General features: G+C 56.4%; 1 protein-coding gene across 1 annotated transcript in view; it reads left to right on the forward strand.

Annotated features, from left to right (window-relative positions):
* The window catches only part of SEZ6L (seizure related 6 homolog like), a 188740-nt gene that overhangs the window by 162958 nt on the left and 4823 nt on the right, over positions 1–20959 (forward strand). Inside the window, exons 11-15 of the mRNA XM_062182317.1 lie at positions 433–627; positions 7199–7390; positions 15160–15354; positions 17663–17695; positions 19216–19330. Coding sequence (XP_062038301.1) covers positions 433–627; positions 7199–7390; positions 15160–15354; positions 17663–17695; positions 19216–19330 — 730 coding nt within the window. The remainder of the gene's footprint in view (positions 1–432; positions 628–7198; positions 7391–15159; positions 15355–17662; positions 17696–19215; positions 19331–20959) is intronic.

Below are 20959 nucleotides of genomic sequence, written 5' to 3' on the forward strand. Positions count from 1 at the left end.
CACCAGCGTCTTCAGGGTGGGTGGGGACCAGCAGTGAGTGTGAGCTCCAGGAGGGGGAGTCGTTGAGTCACTGGGGGAGATGTTGGAAGCCACCTGCTGCGGTGAGACAGGTCCTTCCAGAACAGTGATGTCTGAGTCTTGGAGAGAGGACGCGGCTGGCTCCCGGCCCAGCAGGTGGCAGAGTTGGGGTTCTGTCTGCTTCTAAGCCCTACATTGGTTTTATTCACCAGAGCGTTTAGTCCTCATGGCCCATGAGAAAGGGTAGTAGCAGAATCCCATGACAGAAGCGTTCTTGCCATGTAAGGGATTGTGGAGGGATTGTTACGTATTCCCGGAGGGGGTCTTCCTTCCCCGAGCCCTTCCCACGTTCCCAAGGAGCAACCCAAGCCAGAGGCCACCTTCTCCTCTAAGTGTGACGCTTTTGTCTTAAAGAGGTGTCCAGAAATGACTCGTGCTCGGACCTGCCCGAGATCCAGAACGGCTGGAAGACCACGTCCCACACGGAGCTGGTGCGGGGAGCCAGGATCACCTACCAGTGCGACCCCGGCTACGACATCGTGGGCAGCGACACCCTCGCCTGCCAGTGGGACCTCAGCTGGAGCAGCGACCCCCCGTTCTGCGAGAAGAGTAAGAAGGGTCTTGTTTTCCCCCCTGGGAACCGAGTGGTGGCTCCCTCCCAGGGGTGTGCTCCACTTAGAGGCAGGCAAGACCTGCACTGTAGAATCCGCCTCCCTCCTCCCCCACCAACGCTCACCGAGGGCATGCCGCCCGCCTTGGTGGGGTCTCGGGAGCCAGGTGTGAGACAGCCAGGAGTGGTGTGCACTTCGCCGCTTGGGCATAGCAGGCGGCTTCTGAAAAGTCATGGAAAATCACATTATAAACACAGGCAGGCATTCAGCATAGCAATAAAGACTCCTCCTGGGACATTCCCATCCCATAGCAGGGGGCCAGGATTGCAGTCCAGGCTCTGCTCCCAGGCCCAGCATTCCTGGGAGACGGCAGGCGATGACCCAAGGAGTTGCATCCTTGCCACCCACATGAGCGACTTGAAATGAGACCCTGGGCCGGTGCCGCGGCTCACTAGGTTAATCTTCTGCCTGTGGCACCGGCACCCCGGGTTCTAGTCCCGGTCGGGGCGCCGGATTCTGTCCTGGTTGCCCCTCTTCCATGCCAGCTCTCTGCTGTGGCCCAGGAGTGCAGTGGAGGATGGCCCAAGTGCTTGGGCCCTGCACCCCATGGGAGACCAGGAGAAGCACCTGGCTCCTGGCTTCGGGTCAGCGTGGCCGCGGCGGCCATTGGAGGGTGAACCAACGGCAAAAGAAGACCTTTCTCTCTGTCTCTCTCTCTCACTGTACACTCTGCCTGTCAGGAAAAAAAAAAAAAAAAAAATGAGACCCTGGCCCTTGGGTTCGGCCTGATCCCACCTGATCCCACCCCCTTTATTTGGCGGAATGAACCAGCAAATGGGCTATCTCTGTCTCTCCGCCTTTCAAATGAATCTAAAAATAGTTTCAGAAAATCATTCCGTGCACTTCCCTTTTTGAAGCTCCCTTACCCGTGGCTGGGGTGCAAACAGCATTCAGGTTCACGCCTTTGCGATCCCAGAACAGCCAAGCTAAACAAGCTCAGGCTGGTTCTTGGGGGCCCAGTTATAAACCCTTCCCGTCCGTAAGCTGACCTCATGGGCCGTAAGCACCCCAGACGCGGCATTGCGTCTGCCTGCTCTCTGTGCCGCCCCGCCCCAACCCAGGCGTGCAGACCAGCCACACAGCGACAGTGCTGCTGGTGGCCACGCTGGTGTCACCCCAGCAGGGACGGGAGATAATTTGGAAGTAGCCCCATCTCCCAGCCTTCCCCAGTCTGCGTCCTAAATCACAAGGTAGTCCTCGTGCTCTGGCTGAGGCTCTGGGGCAGACGGGCAGGGCTGTTCGCTAAGACTTGAATCATCAATAGCACAATAAGAAACAGGAAACGCACACAGATAAAGACGCTGTCGGGCCCAGGGCGTGAAAGTCACCGGCAGTTCCTATCACAAACCTTTTGACATCCAAGAAAACCAATTCCAACTGTAGGGGACTCAGAAGAACCCGCCGCAGAGCCACAGCACTGGCTACACAAGCCGTGCACGGGACCCTGCAGCTGTACAAGGGGCAGGGGATGGCAAAGTTCATGGGAAATGGACTTGAAAGATAAGTTTGGCTCCTGCCTTGGGGCACAGTGGGTTAAGCTGCTGCCTGCAAAGCCAGCTTCCCCTACGAGTGCCGGTTCAGGTCCCGGCTGCTCCACTTCCCATCCAGCTCCCTGCCAATGCTCCTGGGAAGGAAGTAGAAGGTGGCCCAAGCGCTTGGGCCACTGCTGCCCATGGGGAAGATCTGGATGGAGTTACCAGCGTTTGGCTTCAACCTGATCTGGGCTTGGCCATTTGAGGAATGAACCTGCAAATAGAAACTAACTCCTCTCTCCTCTCTCTCTCTCTCTCTCTCTCTCTCTCTCTCTCATTCTTTCAAATAAATATTTTTTTAAAAAAAAGATAAATTTATGTTGGTGCAAAAAAAATAAGAAGCCATGCACAGAGGGATCTTCAAAATGTTTGTGGAGATGTGAAAAAATTGTGCATGGATTTCAAGATTTCTTGCATCAACATAAAACACATCTTTTAATCCCATTTTCCAAGAATTTTTTTTCACAAAATGCACTGCTTCTGTATTTTTTGAATATTCTTTGGATGCATAGACATAACATATTTTTAGGCACTAACATAACTTATTTTTTAATTCTGTTTCCCACGAACTTCTTGGAGTTCCCTCATGTATGCGTGTGGATCAGGATGGAAAACAAAACCCCCAGCTCACCAAAGTGACCCACGTCATCATCATTATTTAAAACATCGGCAAGCGCCACCGCCCAGTAGGCTAATCCTCCGCCTAGTGGCGCCGGCACACCGGGTTCTAGTCCCGGTTGGGGCGCCGGATTCTGTCCTGGTTGCTCCTCTTCCAGGCCAGCTCTCTGCTGTGGCCCAGGAGTGCAGTGGAGGATGGCCCAAGTCCTTGGGCCCTGCGCCCACATGGGAGACCAGGAGAAGTACCTGGCTCCTAGCTTCATATCAGCGCAGTGTGCCGGCCGCAGCGCGCCGGCCACAGTGGCCATTGGAGGGTGAACCAACAGCAAAGGAAGACCTTTCTCTCTGTCTCTCTCTCTCTCTGTCCACTCTGCCTGTCAAAAAAAAAAAAAAAAGATGGGGCCGGCACGATGGTGTAGCAGGTAAAGCTGCTGCCTGCAGTGCCTATTTGAGGCCCAGCTGCTCCTCTTCCGTTCCAGCTCTCCACTATGGCCTGGGACAGCAGTAGAAGATGGCCCAGGTCCTTGGGCCCCTGCACCCGCATGGGAGACCTGGAAGAAGCTCCTGGCTCCTGGCTTCAGATCAGCTCAGCTCTGGCCGTTGTGGCCAATTGGGGAGTATACCTGCGGATGGAAGACCCCTCTCTCTCTCTCTGCCTTTCCTTCTCTCTCTGTGTAACCCTGCCTTTCAAACAAACAAATCTTTTTTTAAAAAAATCGTAAGGACCAGGAAGGGACATCAACAAGCTGCCCGTGGAAAGTCCCGCCTGCTTCAATTTTTGTCCCAAGAAAGGTCCAAGTTAGAACAAACAAATTTGTTCTGGGCCCTTGCTGCCTTTGGGTGTTCGATGCTCACTCGCTGGGTCCCTCACCGTCTGCATCCAGGTGACGTCAGCAAAGCCCCATGGGCCGTGGGGCTCCCTGGCCGTAGTGGATGCCTTACATAGGTCCAACTGCTCTCTGACATCAGACGACGTGCAGAGTCGCGTCTCCACCCGCACTGAGCAAACACTCACTTCTCATTGCCAGGGAGAGGAAAAATAGCGAAGTCAGAAAGGACTCTACTGGCCGGAAGTGATGCTCCTGTGAAATGTTCACTCCAGCTTGTTCCAGCGGCGTGAGTGTGCACACGTGTGTGTGTGTGTACGTGTGACACCTGGACACATACGGACTACTCAGAAAGTTCACGGAAATGCACATCGTTCAAACACTATGTGTGGATTTCAGAATGTGTCTGAAATATGTATTATTTATTTGAAAGGCAGAGTGAGAGAGAAAGGAGAGACAGAGAGATCTTCCATCCGTTGGTTCACTCCCAAAATGGCCACCATGGCTGGGGTTGGGCCAAGCTGAAGCCAGGAGCCAGGAGCTCCTTCTGAGTCTCCCACATGGATGGCAGGAGTCCAAGCACTTGGTCCATCTTCCACTGCTTTCCCAGGCCATAGCTGGGAGCTGGATTGGAAGTGGAGCAGCCGGGACTCGAACCGGCGTCCATATGGGAAGCCGGCGCTGCAGGCGGCGGCTTAACTCCCCGCGCCACCACACTGGCCCCAGGATTTCAAACTTTTTCCACTAAAGTACATAGTTCCATTTTGCGAGAGCTCTGTGAGGTAAGCTGGCACACGGGAGCGTGTCTGTGCATGGACAGGGAGCAGCGAGAGAATTGGCTTCAGACAGCGGGATTCTACCAGGAAGGGATCCGTTTATACAGCCTTGCGACTGCTTTTCCTCCACTCAGAAATCCGGATATTTTTTCATATCACACATTCATCCATGTCATTCTTTCTTAATTGGCTTGTTTTCCTCTTATCTGTATTGAGGTTTTAATTAAAAAAAGTCGTGCCTGCTTGTTTTACTACAGTCAGCACTGCACAGGGAGCAGCAGAGCCCGCCCCCTCTCCCCCCACACCATCCCCTTACCCCCTGTGCTGGCTTCTCCCTGGATGGGCTGTCCCATATTTAACTCTTTCCCTGCTGAAAGATTTTCTTTTCTTTTTTTTTAAGATTTATTTATTTATTTGAAAGTCAGAGTTGCACAGAGAGAGGAGAGGCAGAGAGAGAGAGAAGTCTTCCATCTGCTGGTTCACTCCCCAGTTGGCCACAATGGCCAGAGCTGGCCAATCCAAAGCCAGGAGCCGGGCACTTCTTCCAGGTCTCCCACGTGGGTGCAGGGGCCCAAGCACTTGGGCCATCTTCCACTGCTTTCCCAGGCCACAGCAGAGAGCTGGATCAGAAGTGGAGCAGCCAGGACTAGAACCGGTGCCCATATAGGATTCTGGCGCTGCAGGCCAGGGCTTTAACCCGCTGTGCCACAGTGGCAGCCCCAAGATTTTCATTTTTTAAAAGATTATTGCAAAATAACAGTGCAATGTACAACCTTAAAGGTAGGCCTTTGTGGCCCAGGGCAAATTGTTTGGGCAAATTCCTACAAGAGGAATTAAGTTCAGGTCTCGCCTGCCGCCTTTGGTGAGCTCAGGATGCATTCTCTTTCCACAAGAAGCCTGGATCCTCAACCTCTGAGCATCATGCGTTCTGACATGCTGTGGTCTGACCCCGCGTCATGTCTGACCCCGCGTCATGTCTGATCCTGTGTCATGTCTGACCCTGTGTCGAGTCTGACTCCACACTGTAGTCTGACCCCGTGTCGTGGTCTGACCCCGCATCATGGTCTGATCCCGTGTCATGTCTGACCCTGTGTCGAGTCTGACTCCACACTGTGGTCTGACCCCGTGTCATGTCTGACCCCGTGTCATGGTCTGATCCCGTGTCATGTCTGACCCTGTGTCGAGTCTGACTCCACACTGTGGTCTGACCCTGTGTCATGTCTGACCCCGTGTCACGTCTGACCCCATGTCATGTCTGACCCCGTGTCATGGTCTGATCCCGTGTCATGTCTGACCCCGTGTCACGTCTGACCCCGTGTCATGGTCTGATTCTGCGTCATGGTCTGATCCTGTGTCATACCTGACTCCATGTCGAGTCTGACTCCACACTGTGGTCTGACCCTGTGTCATGTCTGACCCCATGTCATGTCTGACCCCACGTCATGTCTGACCCCGTGTCATGTCTGACCCCGTGTCATGGTCTGATTCTGCGTCATGGTCTGATCCTGTGTCATATCTGACTCCATGTCGTGTCTGACTCCACACTGTGGTCTGACCCTGTGTGGTGGTCTGACTCCGTGTCATGTCTGACCCCATGTCATGTCTGACCCCACGTCATGTCTGACCCCGTGTCATGTCTGACCCCGCGTCATGTCTGATCCCGTGTCATGTCTGACTCCACACTGTGGTCTGACCCCGTGTCATGTCTGACCCCGTGTCATGGTCTGATCCCGTGTCATGTCTGACCCTGTGTCAAGTCTGACTCCACACTGTGGTCTGACCCTGTGTCATGTCTGACCCCGTGTCACGTCTGACCCCGTGTCATGGTCTGATTCTGCGTCATGGTCTGATCCTGTGTCATACCTGACTCCATGTCGAGTCTGACTCCACACTGTGGTCTGACCCCGTGTCATGGTCTGATCCCGTGTCATGTCTGACCCTGTGTCGAGTCTGACTCCACACTGTGGTCTGACCCCGTGTCATATCTGACTCCATGTCGTGTCTGACTCCACACTGTGGTCTGACCCTGTGTCGTGGTCTGACTCCGTGTCATGTCTGACCCCGTGTTGTGGTCTGACCCTGTGTCGTGGTCTGATCCTGTGTCATATCTGACTCCATGTCGTGTCTGACTGCACACTGTGGTCTGACCCTGTGTGGTGGTCTGACTCCGTGTCTTGTCTGATTCCATGTCACGATCTGACTCTGTGTTATGGTCTGACTCCGTGTCGTGGTCTGATCCTGCATCATGGTCTGATCCTGTGTCATATCTGACTCCATGTCGTGTCTGACTCCACACTGTGGTCTGACCCTGTGTCGTGGTCTGACTCCGTGTCATGTCTGATTCCATGTCATGATCTGACTCCATGTCATGGTCTGACTCTGTGTCGTGGTCTAATTCCACATCGTGTTGTGGTCTAACTCCATGTCATTCTAATTCCACATTGTGGTCTGACTCCGTGTCGTGGTCTGACTCTGTGTCGTGGTCTTATTCCACATCGTGTTGTGGTCTAACTCCATGTCATTCTAACTCCACGTTGTGGTCTGACTCTGTGTCGTGGTCTGACTCCGTGTCGTGGTCTGACTCTGTGTTGTGGTCTGACTCCGTGTCTTGTCTGATTCCATGTCATGATCTGACTCTGTGTCGTGGTCTGACTCCGTGTCGTGGTCTGACTCTGTGTTATGGTCTGACTCCGTGTCGTGGTCTGACTCCGTGTCGTGGTCTGACTCCGTGTCTTGCTCTGATTGCCTCCCTGCAGTCATGTATTGCAGCGACCCCGGAGAGGTGGAGCACTCCACCCGCCTGATTTCGGATCCCGTGCTGCTGGTGGGCACCACCATCCAGTACACCTGCAACCCCGGCTTTGTGCTGGAAGGCAGCTCCCTGCTCACCTGCTACAGCCGCGAGACGGGCACCCCCATCTGGACGTCCCGCCTGCCCCACTGTGTCTGTGAGTGCTGCGGGGAATGTGGCACGAAGGCGCGGGTCCGAGAGGGCGGGGCTTGGATCGTGTCCATCACCTACAGGGACTTGTTCTAGCACACCGATGGGAAGTTTCCAGGGCACTGCCCCAAGTCCCCTGCCAAGTGCCCCTCTCTTGTTCCTCAGTAGCCCTGGGAGCGTTGAGTTAAGGTTTCTATGGAGATAAAGCTGCCAATACTCAGAGGGACGAAAGCAATGCCCTGCGTCCCAGAGCTGGTCAACAGTGGAGCAGCTGGCTAGCAGCGGAGCAGCTGGCTAACAGAGGAAACCAGGTGCAAACCCAGGCCACTTTCAAAGCTTCCCCAGGTTCTCTGTGGCCAGGTTCATAGCAAGTGCCTTGCGGAAGCAGGGGTTACCCGGAAGGAACAGAGCTTCGCACAGTCTTGGGGCGTGCAAGCTGCCTGCTGCACGGATGTGTTAAATGGTGCATTGCACAGCTCCCTATGGGGAATGGCTTTGAATTCCAGAAGCTGCACGGAGTCTTGATTCTGCCGGAGAGCTACGAATGTAACTTTGGGACTTTAAGGTCCCAGTAAGTTTGCTGCTCATTTACCTGCATCCGATGCAAATGACGAAGAAGCTTATTTTGGACCCCAGTCCTGGAGGTCACAGCCCAAGGTCAGGCAGGCTCCACTGGGTTGACCTCCAGTAGTGGTCTTGTCGCAGCAGGGGGCCGAGGTGGCCCAGGGCCCAGGGCAGGGCAGGAGACAGGAGCACCCACGTCCGTCTGTGTCTCTCCCCGCCTGTGGTGTCTCTGCCCCTTCTAAGTGCACCAGGACTCCCACCTGGGGGCTGCTCCCTACTGACCGGAGCTCATCTTATTCAGTCCCCAGGGGCCCTCCCTCCAAACACCCTAATTGAATGAGATTGGCTTTCAAGACCATTAACAGAAGACTTGGGTGGGGGAGGGGATGGTTAAACTTCTGCACCGGTTTCGGGACCAACTTGTATTCAAGCCACAGCATGTCCTTATAACGAGAGAGAGATCGGGATGCGGCTGGAGACCCAGATCCAGGGACAGTGACAGGAGGTGACAGCGGCAGACCACAGAGCCTCGGCTGGGCAGGAGGCTGGAGGAGGCCGGGAGAGGGCTTCCCTGCAGGCTGTGTGGGGACCACAGCCCTGCCCGGCCCCCAGAACTGTGGGATAACCCGTGTCCCTTGGTCCAAGCCTACCATTAGGAAGTACAGCTACCACTCCTTCTGGCCACTGTGAATGCGATCAGAAACGCATTTAGTGACTCAGGCTCCAGAGATGAAACGCTTAAAATAAATTTTATTTAAAAATACCAGGAGACGGGGCTGCCAAGGTGCTGTGCTAACGAAGCGGTGTCCCTAAAGTCCCCCACCCACCCACCCCAGCCCCCACACTCAGGAGGGAAGCGAGCAGCATGCACCCCCCCGCAGGGGCCCACCTTTCCCTGGAAGCCCCACCCTGCACCTGCTGGGCCGAGCTGACACGGCTTCCCTGACACCTGCGCTAATGAGTTCACGGGCAGAGCCGAGTGCCAGGAGACGCGTGGACCTCCCGGAAGCCCCACAAAGAGCCAGCATGTGGCAGCAGCCCAGGCAGGCCAGGCGGGGCACAGGGACAGCTGCCAGGGCATGCCAGGGGATGACAGCATCCTGCCAGGACGGCATCTGAGCGGGAGGAGGTAGTGTGCAATCTGAGAATATTTCCTTCTTCGGTTTTCAATCGAGAAGACAAGAGACAGAGGGAGCTTCCATCCTCTGGTTCATTCCCCCAAATGCCCACAACTGCCAGGGCTGGACTGGGCTGAAGCCAGGAGCCAGGAATTCAACCCAGGTCTCCCCCATGGATGGCAGGGACCCAACTCCTTGCGCCATCACTGCTGCCTATTGGGGTGCATATTAGCAGGAGGCTGGACTCACGTGCTGGGGTGGGGACTCAAACCCAGGTATTCCAGGGTGGGGTGCAGGCATCCTAACCGCTAGGCTAGACACCCTCTGGCTTGACGCTCTGGCTAAGGGTGAGGTTGTCGGGCAGACGGCAGCTTGATTTGCTGAGCGCCTTTGCCGTGACGAGCTCTATCCCAGCGCCCACACACTTAGCCCTCACTAAATTGTGTGAGTTGGTGTTTATGTCCACTCAAAAAGGAACTATGGGGGCTGGTGTTGTGGCACGGTAGGTTAAGCCACTGCTTCCAACAGCATCCTATGTCCAAGCACAGGTTCGAGACCCGGCTGCTCTGCTTCCTCTCCAGCTCCCTGTTCACGCTCTTGGGAAGGCTTAGCAGGCGATGGCCCAAGTGCGTGAGCCCCTGCTGCCTATGGGAGACCAGGAAGGAGTTCCTGGTTCCCAGCTTCAGCCTGGCCCATCCGGGGTGTTGCAGCCATTTGGGAAGTGTGCCAGTGGATGGAAGCGCTCCCTCCCTCCCTCCCTCCCTCTCTCTCTCTCTCTCTCTCTCTATCTCTTTCTCTCTTTCTCTTTCTCTCTGCCTTTCAAATAAATAAATAAACCCTTTTAAAATGGCAACTGTGGCCCAGAGAAGGTGAGTGGCTTCCCTGAGGTCACATAGCAGAGAGAGGAAAAACCCAGGATTCTACCTCGAGCCTGGATAAACCCACCCACGTCTTCCCACCGCAGCCTGCGGCAGTGTGGCCGCTCTGCAAAGCTCACAGCTGACAAAGGTCTCCTGCCAACAAGCCCGTGAGGCAGGAGCTAAAACTGATCACACCCTCCTTGGTTCCCGCCTCTGTGTGCGGCCGCTGGCCCAAGGCCATGGTGGGTCTGGCTGGGACTAGGAATTGTGTCTCTGCACTGCTGGTCTATGCTCCCCAGGCCACATCAGGAACAGATGAGTGGGGCCAGCGCTGTGGCATAGCGGGTAAAGCCTCTGCCTGCAGTGCCAGCATCCCATATGGGCACTGGTTCAAGTCCTGGCTGCTCCACTTCTGATCCTCTGCTATGGCCTGGGAAAGCAGTAGAAGATGGCCCAAGTCCTTGGGCCCCTGCACCTGTGTGGGAGATCCAAGCTCCTGGCTCCTGGCTTCAGATTGGCGCAGCTCTGGCCATTGTGGTCATTTGGGGAGTGAACCAGCGGATGGAAGACCTCTCTCTCTCTCTGCCTTTCAAACAAATAAATAAATCCTTAAAAACAACAAAAAAAGGAACAAATGAGCCAGGCATAGGAGGGGGATGAGTCTGGGATTCGCGGTCAGATGCCACGGCTCTGCTGGGCGACTGTGGCCGAGTAGCTTGCCCTCTCTGGGGCTCGTTGGTGAGAAGGAAGCCCGTTCTCCACCAGCCAGGGTCGTTGGGAGCCCCTCGCTTCTCCACTCAGCAAGCACAGACATTTCCACACCTGCCGACTCACACACCCTTGGAGTCTCAGGAAGTTTCGGATTTCTAAACCCAAGCGCCTCACAGTCGCCTTTCTCAAGCAACTTAATAAATCATGACAAGGCCGTGCGTGCAAATGGAAAGAAAAACATTTTCCTTTCTTTCTCGAAGAACGCACGTGTGCACCGCCTGGGCCGGACAACTCGCAAACATGGGGCCCAGCGGGGACTGCAGCTCCCCCACCTCCTGTCCCAGGTGGCCCAGAGCTGCCGTCCATGAGAGCCCTGCCGACGTCACCGCGCTTCCTCACAGCTTTAAAAGCTCCCAGTGCACGCCTGCGTGTTCACGGTGGCGCCCTGGGGGGCCTTGGCACACAGTTTGGGGGCTGCGGTGCTATCTCCTGGAAGCTCAGCAGTGCCTGAATAGGTGCGATCCACGTTGTCGGGACCCCCGGGGTCTGCTGGCAATGAGGGGAGGAGAGGCAGGTCTAGAAGGGACATAACCATAGCCTGCAGCAACGCCTCCTCCAGGAAGTCCGCTCTGACTCCCTCGATGGCTCATGGTTCCTGCCTCAGACCTGCCCCTGCACCTGCTGTTCCACATATCACAGCCCCTGCTACCACTTCTGTCTTCAGAGGATCAGGCACAGCACTCGCTCGCCGGGACGGTGTGGGGTGGAGCAGCCGGGACTCGAACCGGCACCCATGTGGGATGCCAGCACTGCAGGCGGCAGCTTTAGCCACTACACCACAGTGCCAGCCCCTGAATAAATAAATCTTTTTATTTAAAAACAATGCAGACGATGATAATATCAGCGTCTCGAAGCCGCGATCACCGGCCGAGTTCCAGCTACAGAATTCCAGAACAGAGTCTGGAGCACAGGACACACGCGGCACACGCTGGGTATTTTTGCCACGACAGCGCCTTCCGTTAAGGCTTTGGGGCAGGATTAGAAATAATACATGCAGATCATCTCACACAGGATGGATGTTTAAATATGTTAGAAATGAATTCATTAAGTGATGGATTAGCGTATTAACCATATCGAGACACTGAAGCAGCGGCTCTGAGACCCGGCTGAAACTTAGAATCGCCTGGGGGCTTCCAAGAAGAACACTCTGGGGGATAATTCAATTAAAATGCATGAGGGGGCGGTGCCAGGGAGCTGGAGGGCGTGGGTGGTTGTGGGACTCAGCCCGTGCTGAGGACAGAGGGAAAGGCTCCCCCCCACCCCGCTTCCTGCACCTGCCGCAGCTCTGATCATTTGTCTCTCTTGCACCTGCTCTCCCCCCAGCCCCAGGGGGCGCCAGCGTGCCTGACACCCGTGGGCACACAGGAGATAGTCGTGGAATACGCACCTGAACAAATGATAGGCAGGGACCTTGTCTACCTGGCTCATCAGTGTACACACCCAAGGTACTCAATAAATACTTTCTGTGTTCATGACACTGGCAATCCCAGGAGGTCCTGGGGAAAGCCTTTTGAGTTACCACTGCCACCTGCTGGTCAACAGTTAGCACTGCAGGGGATGCATTTGAGACTCACCTTGGAAGACCAAGTAGCGTCCACTGCAGGGGGACGACAAGGAGGTTTCTCCTTCGTGCCCGCACAGCTGTTAGGGCACAGATGGCCACAGTCTAAGCATTCTCCTCTCTCCTTGGAGAAAATGCACTTCTCTGATGTGCTCCTGCACGCCCAGCTCCCGGCCCAGCAGGTGCAAAGCAATCCCATGGCACAGGAGGTGAAGCCGAGGCAGCGCGTTCTGGACTCGGAGTTTGTAAACTGAAGTGCAGTGCATGGCGCTGCCTGCCCGAAGAGAACCCCGGGCGCCCCTGGAGGCGCCAGCACAGCTTCCGACAGTGCCCCAGTGGAGGGCTCGCTTGGCTTGGCTTGGCAAAGAGAATGAGAAAAAGTGAGGGCCTGTGGTGCAGCACGTTAAGTCACAGCCTGCAGCACCGGCATCCCATATCAGAGCACCAGTTCGAGACCCGGCTGCTCCACTTCTGATCCAGCTCCCTGCTTATGCACCTGGGAGACAGCCAGGGGCAGCCCAAGTGCTCAGGTCCCTGCCACCCACATGCGAGACCCGGATGGAGTTCCAGGCTCCTGGATTCAGCCTGGCCCAGTCCTGGCCACTGCAGCCATTTGGGGAGTGAACCCGCAGATGGAAAATGCCTTTCTCTCTCCTCCTGTGTCTCTGTGTCACTCTGCCTTTCAAATAAACAAACACATTCCCTTGAAAAACGCATCCCTCTCCCTCTCCCTCTCCCTCTCCCTCTCCCTCTCCCTCTCCCTCTCCCTCTCCCTCTCCCTCTCCCTCTCCCTCTCCCTCTCCCTCTCCCTCTCCCTCTCCCTCTCCCTCTCCCTCTTCCCTGTCGTCAGTCCCTAGACATGCAGCTGTGTACAGAGCATTTGCCTCGCTTCGGGGACAGCAGACACGCTACAGGTGATTGAACGTGTTTGTGAGATCTGCACAGGTCCTGTGTAGAGACAACCCCAGCTGACAGGGACTCGAGCAGCTGTGGATTTTGGTACCCTCAGGGTGCCCTGGAACCAATCCTCACAGAGACTCTGTGTAAGGCAATAGGGAGTGGCAGAGACTGTGGTCAAAACAACGCCACTATCTGGGCTTTGCTGAACAGCTCCAGCCCTGTGAGTGAGCAGGGCCAGCACTCGGAAGAAGCCGCTCGCCTATGAGACAACGGAGGCACCTGCTGTGTAATGGCTCAGTCGCTGCTTCCCATCCGCATTGTGCAACCTGCAGGGTTCTGCTCAGGCCCTAGGCCCCGAGGGAAAGGTCCCATGTGCCACCTCTCGGGGCTCCCGGGGGACCAGGGTCAGCGCTGTTCTCTGCACTGCCGGCTCCCACCCACGTGCAACCCAACAGTGCCAGAAACAGCTCTGGGGAGGTCTGTGCAGGTTCCTGGTCAGAGGATGCCCACACACTGAGACAGATCTGGAGCGGGGAGGGGAGAGTTCTGGTACTCACCGGGCATGATAAGACGCACCAGCCAACGCGTGTGTCCTCTCTGAGCCTCTGCGGGGCTGGGGTCTGGGCACGGCTGCACGGGGTCCTCTGGTTTCTCCCACGACAGACCCTGGGGCTGGGGTATCGGCCAAAGGCACAGCCAGGGGAGGGTCCCTCACCCTCCCTCACACTCCAGCACCCGAGAGAAAAGCACCAAGGGAGGCAACAGCGCCACCCAGTGGCCTCCTCTCGGCGATGCCGAACACCTGCCCCTCAATAGTGTTTAAATTATAAATCTTTGTAAATGGTTTAGGATTTGCAGTCTGTGTGCAAAGCTGGCCGCACAGTCAACCCGGGCGCTAAAAAAGAACACGGCCAGAGGAGAGGGCCTGGAAGGTGCGTGAGCCCCCAGGTGCAACCCTCCTTGGGGTACCTGGAACGTTGGTCTGCAGTTGAGCTGAGCAGCCACCAGAGGGCAGTGTGGCCACTTACTGCACTCACACTGGGTTACAGACCCCAAGCCTGGAGTTGAAGTTCGCAGGCTCATCTCCAGGGAGGGAAATCCTTGCTAAGCAACTGGATTCCCTACTGTGCGTGCCGAGTTTGGGTGGAGGGAGAACCGAAGGTCCTGGTGACTCCGGTGGTGGTAGGAGGCATCACAGGAGGCTTTGTGGTGGAGAAGGGGGAAAAAATGAGGATTGAAAGACAAGACCTGGGGGCCGGCGCTGTAGCACAGGGGGTTAAAGCCCTGGCCTGAAGCACCAGCATCCTATTGGGCGCCGGTTCTAGTCCCGGCTGCTCCTCTTCCGATCCAGCTCTCTGCTGTGGCCTGGGAAAGCAGTAGAAGATGGCCCAAGTCCTTGGGCCCCTGTGCCCACGTGGGAGACCAGGAGGAAGCTTCCGTCTCCTGGCTTCAGATTGGCTCAGCTCCGGTCACTGCAGCCATCTGAAGAGTGAACCAGCGGATGGAAGACCTCTCTGTCTGTCTCTGACTTTCTCTGTAACTCTTTCAAATAAATAAAATAAATATTTTTTTAAAAAGGAAAAAAAGAAAGACAAGACCAGACCTGGCCTCACGGACCGGGTAGGGCAGGTGTAAGATGAGGAACAAGAGGAGGCTTTCACAGTTCAACACCACCAGCAGCCCTCGTGCCGAGAGCATCCCGCGCGTGTTGCTGCCATGATCCGAGTCGGCTCCCAAAATCCCTGTGGAGCACGGACCCTTGTTCTCGTCTGGCTGAGATCAGAGAGGGTGCGCTGCTTGCTGGGGGTCACACGGCTGATAAGCAGTAGCAGCCAGGATCTACAGCCTGGTGCTAAAATCTGTATCCAGGTGGGGGTGGAGGGGCAGGGCTCCACACCAGGCAGGGGTGTGGGGAAGGTGGTGGGGAGGCCAGGCTCTGGAGAGGAGCCCCCCCCTCACCGCCGAGGCATGCCTGGTCTCATGCAGTCGCCTTGCCTTCCAGCCGAGGAGTCTCTGGCCTGTGACAACCCAGGGTTACCGGAAAACGGCTACCAGATCCTGTACAAGCGCCTGTACCTGCCCGGGGAGTCGCTCACCTTCATGTGCTACGAGGGCTTCGAGCTGACGGGCGAGGTGACCATCCGCTGCATCCTGGGTCAGCCGTCACACTGGAACGGGCCGCTGCCCGTGTGCAAAGGTAGAGCGAGGGACCGGTGACCCGGGGTCCCCGGGGGGAGGGGGAGGATGGGGGCTGCTCGCTGAGATCCCTGCGGGGAAGGGGAAGAGAGGAGACACCCAAGAAAACCCAGCTCACATACACAGGCGGGTGCCAGGGCATCGGCTTGGGGGTTCCAGGCCCAGATCAGGCAGCCCCCCTGGGTTTTTCACATGCTAAGTGGGGTGACAGGCCAGGCCACACTCGGGGCCCCCGCCTCACCTGCTCGCGGTGGGGGAGGGGGAGATTCCTGTCCAGGGAGCGCTGGAAGCGCCCAAAGGCCCCGCCCCCACCGCCCCTCCCACCAGGCCCCGCCCCTCATCTCCACGCCCTCTTCAAACCACGCCCCCAGGACAGGTGCTCGAGGTGTGCAGCCAGCGCCTATGCAAACCGTGGCAGGCTCTGTCTGCACTGGCGCATTTTTTGTTGCTGTAAAGAGACTCCCAGGGCAGCGTGTGCCACACCAGCATCCCCTGTTCAAGTCCCAGCTGCTCCACTTCTGAGTCAGCTCTCTGCTGTGGCCTGGGAAGGCAGTGGAAGATGGCCCAAGTGCTTGGGCCCCTGCACCCATGTGGGAGATCTGGATGGATTGCCAGGCTCCTGGCTTCAGCCTGACCCAGCCCTGGCTGTTGCAGCCATTTGGGGAGTGAACCAGTGGATGGGAGACCTCTCTCTCTCTCTCTCTCTCTCTCTCTCTCTCTCTCCACCTTTCAAATAAATACATACATCTTTTAAACATCCAAAAGCCAATCACTTTAAAAACTACTTGAGATTGGGTAACTTATCAACAGTAAACCGTCATTGGTTCTGGGGGCTGGGACGTCCAGGCGTCGGCCAGCTTCTGCTGTGTCTAAAGCCGGCACGGGGCATCCCCCCTACCCGCTCTCCCCCTCCTCTTACAGGGCCCACCCTCGGGCCTCACCTAACCCCCACCACTTCCCAAACGCCCCTCCCAGTACCGTCCACACCTCGCGTCCGAATTCGCTTTGGGTAGCACGGAAACCTGCTCTGTGACGCACACGGACGTTTTCCTGAGTCATGGTTTCCTGAAAAGCTCCCGGCAGGTGGGCTTTAATGGACGTGATTGGTGGCGGGCGTAAGTTCCTTAGGGGGAGAAGATTAGCAGGGGTTTTTCTGAGAGGGAGAGAGAGAGAGAGAGAGAGATCTTACCACTGGGTCACTCCCCCAGTGCCAGCAACAGCGCAGGCTGGAGCCGGGAGCTGGGAGCTCTGTCCAGATCTCCCACGTGGGCGGCAGGGACCCAAGGACTTGAGCCATCCCAGCTTCCTCCCAGGGTGTGCACTGGCAGGAAGCCGAAGTCAGGAGCAGAGCCAGGCAGAGCAGAGCAGGCGTCCCCACGGGCGGCTTCACCGCCACACCGACCCCATGTCCATGACGGGGTTTTGTGACCTGTGACAGACCCCTGTGCTTGTTAATATATTTCTAAGCACCATGATGACAGTGATGGAAAAGGAGCCCCCTTCCTCTTGGACTTCCAAGTTTTACAAGAAATAGAAAAATTAGTTTCCCATGGACTTTACAAACGCTGGCCGGATATATGTAGAAGAAAACGAAATTGGAAAGGTTTCCATAAACAGGCACAGATGGCTCTTGGCTGACACTGGGGCTCCTTCCTGCCAAACTCACCATGAACCAAAAATACTGCAAGTGGCAGGTGCAGCCTGTGTTCACAGCCCACCTCACAAGCCCCCGCCACGGGGACACAGCGGAGGGCAGCGTGTCCGTGGCTTCCCCGCATGGCCACAAGGCGGCCGGCCGGGGAGCTGCCACCCTCCAGCACCGCAGGGAAACATCAGGCCCCTCCGTGTGTGGCTGGCCCAGGAAAGGATCCAAATTCAAAACTGGCAGCATGGCTCCCCCCGGCCGCTTCTGCACCGTTGTCCAGTAGGGAAGTCCTACATGGTGACCGCTCTGAGCGGCGTGTGCACTGGCGAGCAGTGGCGTTCAGCCGCCACTGTGGCTGAGTTTTGCATAAGCCTGGAGCCTCGCCAGCCACACGTGGCAGGGCTGAAGCTCGTGACAGTGTCAGTTGCCTGGGGGAGGGGTGGTGACTGTTACTGTTCCTGCTCTTGTTACTTTCTGATCCACCTCATCTTCCCTGGGGAAGCCAAGAAGCGAGTCTATGCAGGCAGCCCAGGCTAGGGAAAATCAAAACAGCCCAGCATGGGCTGGCTTTTGCAGTGAACTCTTTTGGCTTTGTTTCCTGCGGGGGGGCAGAGGGGAGTGAATTCATTTGACGCTAATCAGTGACCCCTGCTTTCTCCTACAGTCAATCAAGACAGCTTTGAACATGCTTTGGAAGGTGAGTGCTGGAATGGAAAAGAGAAGAATAATTAATAATAATAAGTCCATCTGATCACATAAAAAGAGGGCACATCCTTGAGTATCTTTATTCCGGTGCTTTTAAAAAAAAAAAAAAAAAACCCTCTGCCTTCTCACTGTCAAAGATAATTTCCAAACAAATGGTATTGTCAAGAAAACAGCGACGGGATTGGCGGCAAATGGTCCCCCCATAGACTCTGAGCAGAATTTAGATGCCGGGTCCGTAATTGAGGACAAGGAGTTAAGAAAAGCTGGGCGTCCGCCACCCTTGCACATCACGCAGTTCCGGGCCACAGGATCCAGCTACGCCGCGTCCCTGCAACCTGCTGTGGCCTAGGGAGTGTCCGATGGCATGGTCTCCCTCCAGGTCTTCCTCGCCCGCCCCCCAACTCAGCCCCTCGTCTCTCCCACTGCCTGTTTCCACTTCCTTTATTAAGCGAGGTTGGCGAATATGGAGCGGGTGTCAGGAAGCTACCCAGGATCTTATCTCGATTTCTGTATGTGCTTCATGGTCCTGTGTCCCTTTCTGTGGCTTCCCATACGTAAAGGGTGGGACACACTGTGTCAGCTCGGGACAAAGATGCTCACCTGCACTGGGATGGGGTCACTCAGAGCTCGGGGGCGCCATCGCGATGCTGTGTGTGCAGGCTTTTATCCCAGGCATCAGGGTGGGTTTTTCAGACCCCATAGATGGGAGCACAGCTGAGCTTTGTTGGACAGGAGCTGTCAGAGTCTCCCCACCACCACCGAGGCCAAATTTTTGGAAGAGGCATCACATCTCCTTCAAGCCCCTAGGGGGAAGCGTCTGCGGCCCCGCAACACCTACCAACCACACTTCTGGCTGCCACTGAGGTTCAGCCAGAGCCTCCAGTGAGACTCACAGAGCTGCCCGAGAATGGGGCCTCTAAGAAGCGACAGTTGGGGTGTCCTCGGGCTATGCAGGGCTGAGAGCCGTCCCGGCTGCTCAGAGCCCATTCCTGGACTGGAATCTGACTGAGCTGATCTGGGAGAGGCTGCCCACTGTCCCTGGGGGCAGGGAAGCAGTGAGATTTGGGAACCCCAGCTCAGCAGCCTGGTGGCTCATGGACAGGGTCTCGGGAGCATCCCTACTTCTCTCTACTTCGTGATAGGTCCAGTGAGTCCCCCTTCCCAGCTACTGGATTTGGGGTTCTCCCCGAGCTTTCCCTTGGATTGAGGGAATAAATCCCCAAACTTCCGCTGCTCATAATGAGCATGGTTATGGTCAAGATGCAAACAGTGTCATACCCCGAGACTCTCCCGCCTAAGGGGGAAACCTGGGACCCCTTGCAGAGGGCCACCGCATTTCCATTCTGGTCTCTGCCTCCTCTCCCCTTGGGCGCGATCCTCCACTGCCCCAGGCTGTGTGACGCTGGCTCTTGGAGCAGGCACAAAGCTGGGAAGGCAGGTGCCCGCCTGAGAGCTGGGAAGCTGTGTGCCTAGCCGATGCGGAATCAAGGCCTCACCGGCTTGTGTGTTCAGTAGCAGAAGCGGCAGCGGAGTCGTCACTGGAAGGCGGAGACATGGCCCTGGCTATCTTCATCCCGGTCCTCATCATCTCTTTACTGCTGGGAGGAGCCTACATTTACATCACAAGGTAGGAAGCTGGGAGGAGATGGGGCTGCGGCTCCCTCCCTCACTCCCCCACCAGCGGGTCACCTCTCAGAGCCTCAAGGTCTCTGCCTAGAGTGTGGGGACAGTGATGTTCAACCAGAAAATTCTTGGGACCAAGAGATCTGGCATAAAAGGGTTTATTGAGCTGTGACAGACGCTAGCCCAAAAAACGGGGCCCGGACCAAGTTCCCATAGCAACCAGTAGCAAGGCTAGGGAGCTACTGAAAAAATACCAGAGCTCAGAGCATGGCCGTCTAACAAGCATTTGAGACAGGAAGGCTTCAATTGTTCACACTCAGCCTGCGTTGGCTACAGATGAGAGAGGTGGGAGTGTGCGGAGCTGGGGAAACTGAGGCAAGAGGACCATCCACCGGGACAAGCGGCTGCGGCTCCTGGATGGGATGGAGGCGGTGCTGCCAGGGGCCAGGCTGTAATGTCTGTTCAGCGACGCAAACTGGTCCTGTGATTTGTCAGTGGGTGAGCCTCCTGCCAGCCCTGTCCCAGGTCCCTGGAATTTAACTTAGGACACCTGGGAATTTTACCCTTCTCTTTGGCACTCATGTGACTGCAGAGACGGCGTGATGGAACCCAATCGCAGGGGTAAACATGGATCCGGGCACCCGCCCCGCCTCTGGGGAGGGGGCTGAGCTCACAGGGCTTGGGGTCCAATGGGGGCACAGACATGGCCAGGGGCTCTGACACCTCCATTCCTCTGTTCACTCACTCATTCACTCAACAAATGGGGACCGACAGTCTCATGAGTGCCAGGCGTTGTCGCAGGCGCTGGAGGTGTAGAGGCTGCCTTGGATAAAGAGGGGAGATGCTACGCTATGGCCGGAGCTTCGCTGCTTCATCCCCAGTCTCAAGCGCTGTGGTGGGCCCGAGGTTGGTCACGGTGAACAAAGCAGAAGGAAACCCTCGGCCACATGGGACTCGGGTTCAAGTGGGGGAAGACGGATGATAAGCAAAGTATAGAAGGCAAATTGTAATATGTTAGGAGGTGACAAATTCAAGAGACAGGAGACTGGGAAGGGACAGGAGCTCTAGAACAGAGAGGCGATTGTGTTTTAAATGGGGTACATGGCGGGGGGAGGGGGACACTGAGGACTGTCATCCGAACAGGAACTTGAGAGTGATCATGAGTATACTGTGCACGTGTACGGGAGAGGAGGGTGGCAGGCAGGGAAACAGCACGTGCAAAGGTCCTGAGGCAGTCGCCCCGCCCTGTAGGAGCTCACACTCTGGGGGGGTTGGGTGAGGGAGAGTAAGTGCTCAAATCAACCACAGCCCACCAAGATTAACAAGCGTAAGGAAAGAAGGGGCACCTCCAGTGCCCAGGAGCCGCCGTTCAGCAAGTGCTCAGGGAAGGCTGCTTGAAGGTGACGCATCATACAGTAGGTGCTCAATAAATGCCCGATGTCGCATTGAGGGAGGGCCTGGATCACCTTACAGGCAAGAACAAATGAAGCTCCACCTCCTCCGAAACAGGGGGAGGCAGCCAGGCTTTCGTTGGCCGTTGCCTGGGTCCCAGTCCTGTGGTCCGGGCCCCACCCTCGCTGCCACTCGCGGGAGGTGGCGCCAGCGGCCGCCCTCAGCGTTGTCGTGTGTGCCC

The sequence above is a fragment of the Lepus europaeus genome, chromosome 23 (genome assembly GCF_033115175.1).
Source record: "Lepus europaeus isolate LE1 chromosome 23, mLepTim1.pri, whole genome shotgun sequence".
Taxonomy (NCBI): domain Eukaryota; kingdom Metazoa; phylum Chordata; class Mammalia; order Lagomorpha; family Leporidae; genus Lepus; species Lepus europaeus.